The 12,251-nt window shown below is 44.9% G+C and overlaps 1 protein-coding gene across 1 annotated transcript; it reads right to left on the reverse strand.

The window, feature by feature from the left end:
• Positions 1 to 38: 38 nt before the first annotated feature.
• Positions 39 to 8,794, reverse strand: Tmem97 (transmembrane protein 97). The gene is made up of 3 exons (XM_047546290.1): positions 8,512 to 8,794; positions 2,163 to 2,307; positions 39 to 1,342 (listed from the first exon to the last, which is right to left on the reverse strand). The coding sequence occupies exons 1-3, from the start codon at positions 8,779 to 8,781 to the stop codon at positions 1,089 to 1,091; spliced, it is 669 nt and encodes a 222-aa protein (XP_047402246.1). The 5' UTR covers positions 8,782 to 8,794; the 3' UTR covers positions 39 to 1,088.
• Between the last annotated feature and the right edge of the window lie 3,457 nt (positions 8,795 to 12,251).

Below are 12,251 nucleotides of genomic sequence, written 5' to 3' on the forward strand. Positions count from 1 at the left end.
CTCTGGATGCTGTTCCCCCAATCACAAAACAAACCAGGTAGTGGTCAGCAATTGCCTTTATTTGGATCAGATGCACATGAGTCAGACAGTACCAACAGTCAGACCAGTATGGCTTGTGAACAAAAAGGACAAAATCAGGGAGTTGACTGGGACCTGTTTTTTGTTTTTCCTCTTTAATGTTGGCCTCAAGTAGACTTAGAGAACACTGATGGAATGTCGAGCATTAATGTGAAGAGACCTGACAGGCACATGATGGGCTTGTCACACCCAGCTATCCCCACCCCTGAACAAAATGATAATGACCAGACTAGCAGGAAGGATGAAGCTGTCCATTAGGAAGCACACTTCCAGAACAGTCTTTAGATGCCAGACTTGTTTCAGGTGGTCTTTAAAATATGGATGACTAAGATTTGGAAATAAAATGAACAAGGTGACTTAAAATCTCCCGGGATGATGTATTTAAGAAACAAACATCTTCCAGTTTAACCTGTTTGATTGACAGGTCATCCTGGGGCTGAACCTTAAGGAGAACTAAGTTTAAACCTCTTCTGCATAGTATTTTCTCTTTTTTCTCCCAGGGGTAGAGGTAGGACCAAGAAAACATAGTTTCTAATGAGTATTAAAGAGGCACAATTTCTAATTTGAATGGCCTGAAAAACTCCACTATTTTGTTGATTGGTGACAAGCTATAACGAATCATGAGTCAAAGGTTTAGTCGTGTGTATATGCCATGGATTAGCTGCCTTATGAGTCAAGCAAGCCATGTTTTGAGGAAGCTTACTCAGCTTCTGGTCTGGTCCTGCTTTTAGAAATCCTACAATGGAACTCAGGCATATGGTAAGGTATTTGACACGACTTTCCTATGAAAACCCATACTCCTTTGCCCCACCCCTGCTGATCAATCTGTTCATCCCAGTGCCCTTGGAAGGTAAGGGTTTCATGTGGCTCCTGCCACCATCGTGTTCTTATGCACTGTTGCTGGTGTTTCAAATGCTACTGAGACATGGTTCAGAGTAGTTTTTCTTGTATTGAGTCAAAAAGGCAACTGCCTTGTGAAAGTCTCTTCCCTGGGTCAGTGGTTGTTTTCCTCATTTTCTCTTTCTTTTCTCCTCGTAGAAGGGATTCTTCAACATGAATAACAGAAGTATGAGGGGAAAGACAAAGTAGGGGGCATAGATGGCTACAAGGGTTATTCGTTCATGGAAAGTCTCAGGACCTTGTCCTTTGAAACCACTGGCTTTGGAGAAATCCCCAAATAGAAATGTGGAGAGAATTGGAATTAAGGTTGTTAGGGTGTGAACTGAGTAGATGATTGCAGGCATGCGGATCCACTTGCAGTTTCCTGAAGCAAAGAGAAAAAGATGGTTAGATCTGTGTATGACTTCCAGGATGTCTGCAATGTTCTTTACCCTGTCTCTGCCTGTTCCCTTCAAATGAACCTTTTTGTGCTTTTCTCAAGGTGGAAACTCAGAAAAAATGGTATTATCCAGTATGCAAACTTAGTTGAAAACTAGGACCCTAGTTCACTGACTGCCAGAGAATCAAGGGTGAGGGTCAGAATATAACTCAGTGAAACTGTATGACAGTAAAACTTCCATTACCAGTTTGGTCTAAAATGCAAGGGGAGGTAAACCCCTGTCCCAGCATCCTCTGTGAAGTTATCATATATAGGCAAGAAGACTGCAGTATGATTCAATGCCTCCAGTAGGCATTTTCAGCTGTATGAGCTTAGTTACTAAGGACAGGTATGGCTACCTTATTTATAAAGGTATTAATTATAAAAGAACATATAAGAATTTTTAAATGAGAAGTAAAGCCTTTTATGAATTCATTTGATGCTATTGCTTGTAGGTCAGTATACTATCCAAAGTAGGGCAGTAAAGGCAATAAAGATCCGATGCTGGAGTGAGGGGGATGACAGGTTCATCCTTTAAGTGTAATGGGAGAGGTTTCCTGATAACGAGGCAGCTATGTGGCCCAGTTGACCAAACAGTCTGAGTCACATTAATGCCCCTTTACCAGTCTATCCTGGCTGCTTCTACTGGATCCTTTGGGGCCTTTGTGTAAACTTCAGGGACTACGCCCCTCTATGTTAGAGATACTTTCTCAAGATTTCTGGGGCCTGCTTTCTCAGAAAAGGGATTTTCCCACCATTTACCAACCTCTGAAGAAGGCATATGTTGCAACAGGAAAGAAAGGCAGCTGAAACAAAAGCTCGCAAAACACGAAGGACTTAAACCACACTGGGGTGCTCTGCATCAGAGGGTCTTTGAACTCTTTAGCATACCAAGACAGCAGATTTCTAAACTGGAAAAAAAAAGAAATAAATAAAAATAAATAATAATCATGGTGAATTACAGCACCTGGCCTGGTCAGGTTCAGTAACTCCAAGTCATTTAAAGATAACTGGGGGTCTCTTATTGTCCAATCCCCTTGGCAGCAGGTGGCACACCCAGCTGGCTTCTGTGACACAGTCTAGTCATTTAACAAAAACTCACTAGCTCTAACTCAAATGTTACCTTCTCTGTGAAGTTTTTCCTCAATTCTTCCACTCCCTTCTTTATACTACCCAGCATTTAAAAAAAATTTTTTTTAGTTGTCAATGGACTTTATTTTATTTATTTATATGTAGTGCTGAGAATTGAACCCAGTACCTCACACATGCCAGGCATGGGCTCTACCAGTGAGCCACTACTCTAGCCTATTATGACCCAGCATTTGAAAACTCTGTAACACAAATTCAGTGTCCACTGTCAAGAGCAACAGACAGTTGGCATGTAGTAGGCTCTTAGGATGTTTACTGCAGGAAAGTGACATTTCTGTCCACATCCTTTTGTAGGGAAATGACAAATCTGAAAATCATCCTGACATTTTCCCTTTTACAATAACTGCACATCCAACTCCAAAGGCCAGATTCCCTCAATACAGAAATAAGTTGAATTTCCCCCTTTTTTTTTTTTTGGATGGGGGGGGGTAGTTGCGAGACCCAGAGGATAAATCTAACTTATGTGGAGATGTAATTTTTGATACCTTAATATCATAAATAAGTTCTTCATTGTTTTTAACTTTGATTCCCATTTTTTTTCCTTTGAGAACATCAGTAGGATATTTATGGAATATGAACTGCCCCAAACTATATAGCTGCTAGGTTTCAAGGCTTGACTTAGCAGTCTCAGCTCTAGCTTGGGCCCCACCCTTGTAAATACCCTGATAATCAAATAAGAAGATGCAGATCCATTCTGACATGGCTATAGGCAGAAGAAGGAAGCAGCAGAGTTTGAGGCTGCCCACTTCGTTTTATAGGAGCCCAAAGCCTAGGGGCTTGGGTCTACTACCAAGGGTCTATCACAGCCTCCAGGAGATGGCACTGTCCCAACATACATTTCAAAGCCAAATAAGTGTCTTGATATTATGAATGAAAACAACTCCATAAACTGAACATGGTGGCATATGTCTGCAATCCCAGCAACTTGGAAGACTGAGGCAGGAGGACTGCAAATTTGAGGTCAGCCTCAGCAACTCAGCAAGACTGTCTCAAAATAAAAAGGGCTGAGGATGTAGCTGGGTGGTAGAGCACCCCTGGGTTCAAACCCCAGTACCCTCCCCACAAAAAAAGGCAACTCCAAAGTTGACAATTTAAACAACAGAAAATTCAAGAGCATTTTTTGGTTAATGTTTAATCAAAAGATAAAGGTTCACTATTATGAAATAGAGGTCTATTCTTGATGTGAACTGAATTCATGGCAAGGCAATACCCTCTGCCGCCTCCTAAGCTCTTTTCAGGATAGTAATGTGGTAGGTAGGAAAACTCAAACAGGATAAGCTGTTGCTTCTCTTCAGGGCTCTATTTCCTTATCTGTAAAATGAGCAAGTTGAACTAAATGATTTATGATTCTTTTTTCTTTTTAGATTTATTTTTTAAAGTATTAGAGGAAACTATGTGCTTTAAAAGATTTACTGCATTATGTACAACTATGATGCACCAATAAAAAGTGTGGAAAAAATGAAAGTAAAAAGAAGATTTACTGCAGCTGGGTGTAGTGACACATGCATATAATCCCAGTGACTTGGGAAGCTGAGGCAGGAAGACTGCAAGTTCTAGGCCAGCCTCAGCAACTTAGGGGGTCCCTGTACAAAAACCCCCAAAAAACAAAAACAAACTTCCCAACAAATGAACCAAAACAACAACAAAAAATACACAACCTAGGCTCAATCCGCAGTATTACAAAAATAAAATAACAAAGATGTACTGCAAACTTGAAAGGCATTCTGGTAATCTTCTATTCAATTTGTAAACAACAGCAATTCACCTATTTCATACATCAAAGTAGGCTTGTACAGTGCTGGGCTATAGGGGGAAATTAGCAAAATTTAAAAATCTAGTCACTTCACCCTAATAATTAGGACTAACTGCCCACAGGCACATACCAGCCACCTGATGCCATAACATGAGCTGGACAGAGGGTAGGCAGAAGACCTAGGCCCCCAGCAGAGTGGCGAGGAGCGTGGGAGCCTGAGGCAGAGCTTTTGGCTGAGTCCTGGCTCTGGACAAGACCCTTGAGCACACTACTTGCTTCCCCATTGATGAAGCAGTGCCACCCTTACTGTGGTAAGAGACAATGACTTAATACATGTCATCTTTAGAACAATCACTAACACCTAAAATTACTTGATTGGATGTAATTAATACATATCTGGAGATGTTCAAGTTAATCCTATTAAAAATCTTGGCATTTAACTGGTCATTAATAATTATATATTAGTTAAGATCCCTCCCCCCAAATAGAAGGTAATAAAATTGTTTCCATTTACACCGGACTCACCTTTGACTCAACTCATCACTGTTACCCATGGAAATTTACCTGGCTGGGCGAGGGCTGGAGTTCAGTGGTAGTGCACTTGCCTAGCACGTGTGAGGCCCTGGGTTTGAGCCCTCGTACCACAAAAAGATTCACCTGGCCTGCACACACGGCTCTCTCAGCCAAGTTTTGCTCTAAAATCTTGTACTTCTCTAATTTAGAATGAGGACACACAACTACCTGTTTTTCCTTATTTTAACACAAGCATTTTATCTACCTGCAAATGATACTACAAAATTCTTCCCATGTGTTAACCAAGGCGAAATTCTTCTACTGTTTCATAATAAAGTAGTTTTACCAAGTGATTTGATTCAAACCAAGAAAAAAATAATATGCAAATTTCAGTCCAACCATGATGTGACCTCCCCCAACAAAATCATTATTTCCCACCCCAAAGCAGCAAGAGTGAACAGGGGAACAGGCCTTCTAAACCAGGGTGCACCCCACTTGCATGCTGATGCCGTCAATCAACAAGCACATACATACAGTTTCGGGCCAGATCCTACCTGCATTGGTGTTTTTTTGCTTGTTTATTTAATATTTTTAGTTGTAGATGGACACAATACCTTTATTTTGTTTATTTCATTTTTTAATGTGGTGCTGGGGATCGAACCCAGTGCCTCATGCATGCTAGGCAAGCGTCTACCACTGAGCCACAACCCCAGCCACTGCACTGGTTCTTAGCCTTTTAAAATCTTTTTATTTTTGGTGCTGGGGATCAAACTCAAGGCCTTGTACATGCTAGGCATACACTTCACCACGGAACTAAACTCCTAGATCCAAAGCAGAGTAAATTCTACCCAACCAAATATACCTGTTTAAATGGGGTCTTAATGATGCAGGGCACATTTTGGTTGTATTTTCTAAGTGGTGAGCAAGGAGGGGGAATGGCAGAAAGGATAAACCAACAGGCTCTTAAGTCTGGGATGGCTACATGGAGTAACATGCTAATTCCCAAGTATGTAAGGGACCTATAACATCAAGAGCTTATAAATAGGCAGCCTGCCTGAAATCTTGCCATACAGGTTTCAAAAACTATAGATATGGCAGAACAAATTCAAGTTACCTTATAAAAGTAAGGCAGAGGGAGATTTGATCAAATAAGAGAAAGTGGCAATGTGATGACCTGAAGAGATTAACGTGGTGTGGCCACAAGCTGAGAACACCGCAGAATGGGAAGAGGCCTGGAACAGGTTCTCCCACAGAACCTTGGAAAGGAACCAGTCCCGATGACACCCTGTAAGATTCATTTTGAACTTCTAATCTCAAGAATTGTGAAAGAATAAATCTGGGTGAAACCACTATGTTTGTGATGATTTGTGGAAATTACTACAATGTGTGCATACATGTATTTTGGCAGTGCTGGGGATCAAATTCAGGACCTCATGTATACTAGGTGAGTGCTCTACCACTGAGCTGTATCCCTACACCTTAGGTATGTTTGAGCTTATAACTTAAACTCCTATTTATAAGTGGAGGCTACATAGCCCTGACTTGCTCTCTCAGCCAGTTCCTGAAGAACCAAGTAGCCAGACTGTAGTACAATGCTCTTGCTACATACCTCCTACACTTTTCCCATGGAAATGGAGGTCAGAAGTCTTCCCAGTTATGCTTAGTTCTAAAAGTGAGCAAAAAGGAGACTTATTGGAGTCAGTGGTTCTAAACCTTTTTGGGAGGATTTGACCCCTGGAAAAGTTGACTCTTCCAGGAAGCACACGGCACATGCAATTTTGTATACACTATTGAGAGCTTATGGAGTTCGGATTAAGAATTGCTTTGCAGGGGCAGGGGTTGTGGCTCAGTGAAAGAGCTCTTGCCTAGCATGTGTGAGGCACTGGGTTTGATCCTCAGCACCACATAGAAATAAATAAATAAATAAAGGTAACAAATAAAGGTAAACAAACCAAAAAACTGCTTTACAAACTGGGCATGGTGGTACATGCCTGTTATCCCTTGACTGAAGAGGTCAAGGCAGGAGCACTGCAAACTGGAGGCTGCCCTCTGTAATTCAGTAAGCCCCTGTCTCAAAATAAAAGAAAGGACTGGGGAATGTAGCTCTGTGGTAAAGCATGCCTGAATTCAAACCACAAATCTCCAGCACCAAACAAAGACAAAGAACTGCTTTGCAGAGAAAAAGCAATTCAGGAGAAAGTGAGGCAAAAATCAAATCTTTAGGCAGAGGAATGGTGGCACATGCCTGTACTTCCAGTGACTCTGGAGGCTGAGGCAGGAGGATCTCAAGTCTCAAGTTTTAGGCCAGCCAGGGCAACTTTGGTGAGACCTGTCTCCAAAACTAACTAACTAACTAGCTAACTAACTAACTAAAATAAACAATTAAATAAAATCAGGGGTAGGTGAGTGGGGAGGGGAGCACTGAGAACTGTAGTTCAGAGGCAGAATGCTCCTGGAAAGGAAAGGAAAAAGAAAAATCAAATCAAATCTTTGGGTAGTGAAGACAGTCTTATCCACAGTTCTATCAAAAGGTTGGAGAAACAAAATCGAGGGCAGGAATTCCATGGAAGGTTACATGGTCCAGATAAGGGGAAAACAAAACAAAACAAACTCAGACAAGAAAACAAACAAAAAAACCAACTGTAGTTCTGAATACTTTAAAGCAAAAATGATCTCCAAAACCCAGGAAATGGGGCCGGGGTGTGACATTTCACCATTTCACTCGGGTGCTCATTCTTACTCAAACCCAGTTATAATGACAGATGTACTCAGTCTTGAGCTTGGGTTTTTTGTTTTGTTTTTCTGGTACTGGAAATGGAATCCAGGGGCGCTTTACCATTGAGCTACATTCCCCACCCCTTCTTATTTTCTATTTTGAGACAAGGTCTTGTGGAGTTGCTTGGGGCCTCACGAAGGTCCCGAGTCGCTGGGATTACCGCACCCAGCACTACTGAGCTTTTGAAGTTGCTGTACCTCCAAGATCTTGCAGAAGCGCTGTCCTAGCAGCATCAACCAAGGTGTGAAATCTTTAGACAGCTCGAATTCTATTTCTTTTCTTTCTTTGGGATTAGACTGGTATTTTAAAGCCCTCCCAGAAAACTACAACTTTGAGAGACTAGGGTTTTTTGTTTTGGTACCAGGGATTGAGCCCAGGGGCACTTAACCACAGAGTCACATCCCGAGCCCTTTTTTAATGTATTTTATTTGAAGACAGGGTCTCGTTGAGTTGTTTAGGGTCTCGCAAAATTGCTGAAGCTGGCTTTGAACTCGCGACTCTCCTGCCTCAGCCTCCCAAGCCTCTGGGATTACAGGCGTGCGCCACCATATCCGGCAAGAAAACCCTAACTTTGAAACAAATCCAACACGTGATGATAGATACTGGTTCATCCAGGCTATTTCCCTCAAACACTGACAACTGACCCAGAGGTGAAACTGTTCAGTATTAACATACCCAGGAAACAAACGGCTTTAAAGGGAACAAAACGTTTGTACCCTGCGGTGTGGGAGAAGGGGCTGGGGCAGATGAACAAAAAGGGCGAGGAAGATGCAGCACGGAAGTTAGGTAAGAGGGCGCCGGCGTAGCGGGGAGGGAGAAGTGTGCCAGGGGAGGTTCTACCGGACGCCAGAGCAAAACCGCAGAGCACCGAGGGGCCTCGAACTCGGGGGACCCGTGGGCGGGAACCCACGGGGCGCTCCTCACCTTGGCCCAGTAGAATTCTCGTGGCAGCACCACCTGCAGGTCGAAAAACAGAGTGATGGGGATGTGGGAGAGGAAGTAGAGGCCCAGCAGCAAGTCAAGGCTGCGCCTGACGATCACAGTCACCATACTGTGGTCAGGCGGGGAGGAGTCGAAGTCCTCTTCGTCCCGACCCGCAGACCTGGGAAGAAGGCCCGAGCCCTCCAGCGGCGCGGGGATCCCAGGCCGCAGCTGCCGCTCCGCCCCCTTGAAGGCCATGCAGACCACTCCCATTGGCTGGTGGAGAAGCAGAAGAGGCGCGCGAACAGGAAGCGGGACTCTCTGCGGTGCGCTATTGGCTTCTCCGCGTATAGCTTTAGGGAGGGCGCCCCGCAGGCCGTCTCCATTGGCTGCGGGGAGCGCCGCGTGAGCGGGGCGGGGCTCTGGCCCTACCACGTAAATGAGCGCACGGGATCCCGGTTGCCAGGAGATGCCTGGTGTCTCGGCGCGGACCGCGTGTTGTAAGGGGCTGCCCGCCTTGGTCCCTTTCCCTCAAGATTCTGTTCGCCCGCTGAGTCGTGTTTGCCAGCGCCTGTTAAGTGCTGGCCATGGAGCGTATGATCTGGAGCTGCCAGTACACACTGCGTGTGTCAGAGCTGGGCAGGCCGGGCTTGTGCGATGGTGCTGTCAGCAAGATCCCTGTCTGGCCGGGGTTGGGGGTCCAGGAAACTTGAGAAGGATGCTTAGGAAGTAGCCTCAGTTGATAGCGGAGGAGGTAAAACTGACAGGACTTGGTGATTGGCTGTGGAGAATGAGGGAAGATCAAGGATTCATTTCTTATTGAGCAAATCGGTGATCTTTTATGCAGAACCCAGTTCGGCTTGGAACAGGATGAGTGGGTTTGCCATTCACTGAGAACAGGGAACACAGGGGAAGTGAGTTCAAGAGTGTTGACACTGAGCAGGCTCGGCAGCATCTGGGTGGATGCTAATAGGCGGTTGAATGAACCTGTTGGAGACTAGATTTATGAAACGTCAGTGTTTGATGGGGATTAAATTTTGAGAACTGAAGGCCTGGAAGAAATTCTAAAGGAGCTCCGACCTCAGGAGTCATGCGAGGAGGGGACCGAGATGGAAGTGGGCAAGGAAGAGTATGACATCACAGGAAGTAGGGAGGGTCAGCTGGGTCAGGGCAACCCTGGGTGGTACCCACCAGTGGCCCTTTTGAGAACAGTTGTGGGGGTGGGGGAGGATGGCAGATGGCAGAGCAGCAAGGAATAAGGAAGTGGGGAAATGGAGGCAGAGAGTGTCATGAAGGGGAGGAGAGGTCCTCAAAAGAAGGTGTTTAAAGTTGATGGTCAGGGGAAAGTCTGTCCATAGAGTAGAAAATGTGGCTCAAGGCTTCTGTGAAGGTGGAGGAAGGATTAGGTTTAGGGTGGGATGGTTTGTGTGCCCCATGGGTGGAGGGATTGTTGGCAGTGCTGAGGTGAGTGGTCCTTGACCTGGAGCCCCCATTCTCCTAGGCTGTGCTTTTCTTCATTGTGAGGTCAGCTCAGGAAAAGGGAGCTGGACTCATCCAGAAGTGGTGTTCAGGAAAACAAAGGTGATTCCAGGAAGCTGAACAGGAGAGTGGTTGAAGTGATGGAGCATGCAATTCAAGCTGGTTAGGAAGACCTGAGGCCAAAGGGGGCTGGTGACAGAGAAAGTGAAGTGAATGGGTTTGAGACACTGATGAGGAAGCCCAGCGAGTGTGCTGGGTGTCATTGGCCAGGAGGTTGGAAGATTAGGACAAGGAGGTGCAATGTCTGGAATCCTGGTGTCAGGAAGTTCTGCCTGAGGGAGAGTATGACTGAAATGGAATGGGGAGGAAGGTCTTTGAAGATGAGGTCAAGGGACAAAGTATCCAAAGGCCACCTAGGCATGTTTAGGTGGGGAGAAGGCTTGTAAATAATGGTAGGAATCAGGATGAAAGTGGACATGAGCTTAGGGGTCAGGGAGACTGGTGACCCTGAGTCTGACCTTGAAGAGTGAGTAAATGAACAGTCTGCATCAGCAAGGGCTGTGGGAAAGCTGAGTTCTGGGGAGAGCCAGGTGCCAGTTTCCACAGAGTTGATGGCTGAGGGGCACGGAGGGGTTTGGCTGGGGAAGAGCCGGTGTTTACCTGGGGAGTACAGTTGGCAGCGGTTGAGAAGGCATTGCAGTAGAGGGACATGGAGGTCTGTCTGGGTTGGGGAACAAGGGATGAATGACCTGAATGGCCGAACATGCAAGAACAACAAAGTTCTGACTGGTTCTGGAGCTGGCAGGGGAGCGAGGGAGGGGTATTCAGTGCTGTTTTTTTCTGCTCCAGCAGAGAAAACTCCCCTGTAGGGAGGCTGAGGCAAGGATAACTCAGAACCTGCTGCTGCTTTTTCTAGAAAAAAGGCTGATGTCTGAGAAACTTAGGTCACCTGAGGAAATTGTTATGAAGTAAGGCCTTGAAGACAAGTTGTCCTTCCTGCCCTCCACTCTGGCTTCAGTTCTTCTTGTACAGACCTGGAAGAGAATATGAAGAGCTGGGAGGGCCCTTACAGATAATCGAGGGTCTAATACCTCATGAGGGAACATGCTTAGAGAGGTATTGTTCCAGCTCACAAAACTGGTAACAAGGCAGAGAATAGAACCTGTGTCCTAAACCCCAGCCCCTCTCTAAAAGGGTGGAGTAGTGTTTAGTTCAGGCCTTCAATCTCTGGAGCAGGGCAAGCGCCCTCCCCGACAAGGTCCCCAGACCTTCCTGATGAGGGAAGACTAGGGCCCAGGAGAGGCCTGGACAGGCAGGAAAGGGCCTGGGTGTGCCATCCCCACCCCCAACACCCAGAATGGTTTTAAGATTGTGGCAGCATCTTTTAATGAACATGGAGTAAAGACCCTTGTACTTGCTGGGGAAGGAGTGTGGGGCCCTAAGCTGGCATTTGCCCAGGGAACATGGTAACTGTACAGCTGTCAGTGTGACTGCAACTCAAAAAACATCTTGCCCAGCCAAGTTTGTTATCTGTAGATAAAGATTTTCAAGGCCAAGCACTTTCACTGGAAATCTTTATCTACAGATAAAAATTAACTAAAAAAAAAAAAAAAAAAAAAAAAAAAAAAAAAATCTCTCTCCTGTTGTGTCTTCTGTTTGAAATTCCTTTAGTGGGAGAACGGTGGTTCTTGACTTGATGAGGTCAGATCAGTCTTAGAATGCAAATGGACCTGGGAGAGGTCAGCTGAGGAGGACACAGCTAATCTGCAGTCATCACCCAAAAGCAAAAGTCCTTATGAAAAGCAAAAGTGCTTATGAGAAGAGACTATGTTTAGGACCTTATGAAATTCATTTGCATTATGATGAGACAAACACCATCAGCCCAACAGTGGACACTGTGGTGGTGCAAAGGGGATTTTAGCCACTTTCCTTCCTCTCTGTTTTTGCTTCACTTTCCTACTTAAAATGCACCCACCCTTCTTACTCTACCCCCTGCCCACCTCCCTACATCTTTCTCTATTTTAAGGCCCTGTTGAAAGCCATCCCCCGACATTGTGTCTTCCTTTTTTTTTTTTTCAGGATTGAAACCCAGGGCCACTCTACTACTTAAATTCATCCCCAGTCCTTTTTGTTTTTTTAAAAAAAAAATTTTTTTTTAAGTTGTTGATGGACTTTTATTTTTGTTTTTTTGTTTTTTTTTTTTTTTTTTGCGGTGCTGGGGATTGAACCCAGGGCCTTGTGCTTGCGAGGCAAGCACTCTACCA

Source organism: Sciurus carolinensis, chromosome 3 (genome assembly GCF_902686445.1).
Source record: "Sciurus carolinensis chromosome 3, mSciCar1.2, whole genome shotgun sequence".
NCBI classification, from domain to species: Eukaryota; Metazoa; Chordata; class Mammalia; order Rodentia; family Sciuridae; genus Sciurus; species Sciurus carolinensis.

Bases quoted from the DNA above. Each gene is read 5' to 3' on its own strand.
- Tmem97 (XM_047546290.1), bottom strand. From the start codon at position 8,781: ATGGGAGTGGTCTGCATGGCCTTCAAGGGGGCGGAGCGGCAGCTGCGG. The intron at 2,308-8,511 runs GTGAGGAGCGCC...TTTTTTTTCCAG, and splicing joins GAGAATTCTACTGGGCCAAG to TTTAGAAATCTGCTGTCTTG. The intron at 1,343-2,162 runs GTTGGTAAATGG...TCTTTGCTTCAG, and splicing joins AACATATGCCTTCTTCAGAG to GAAACTGCAAGTGGATCCGC.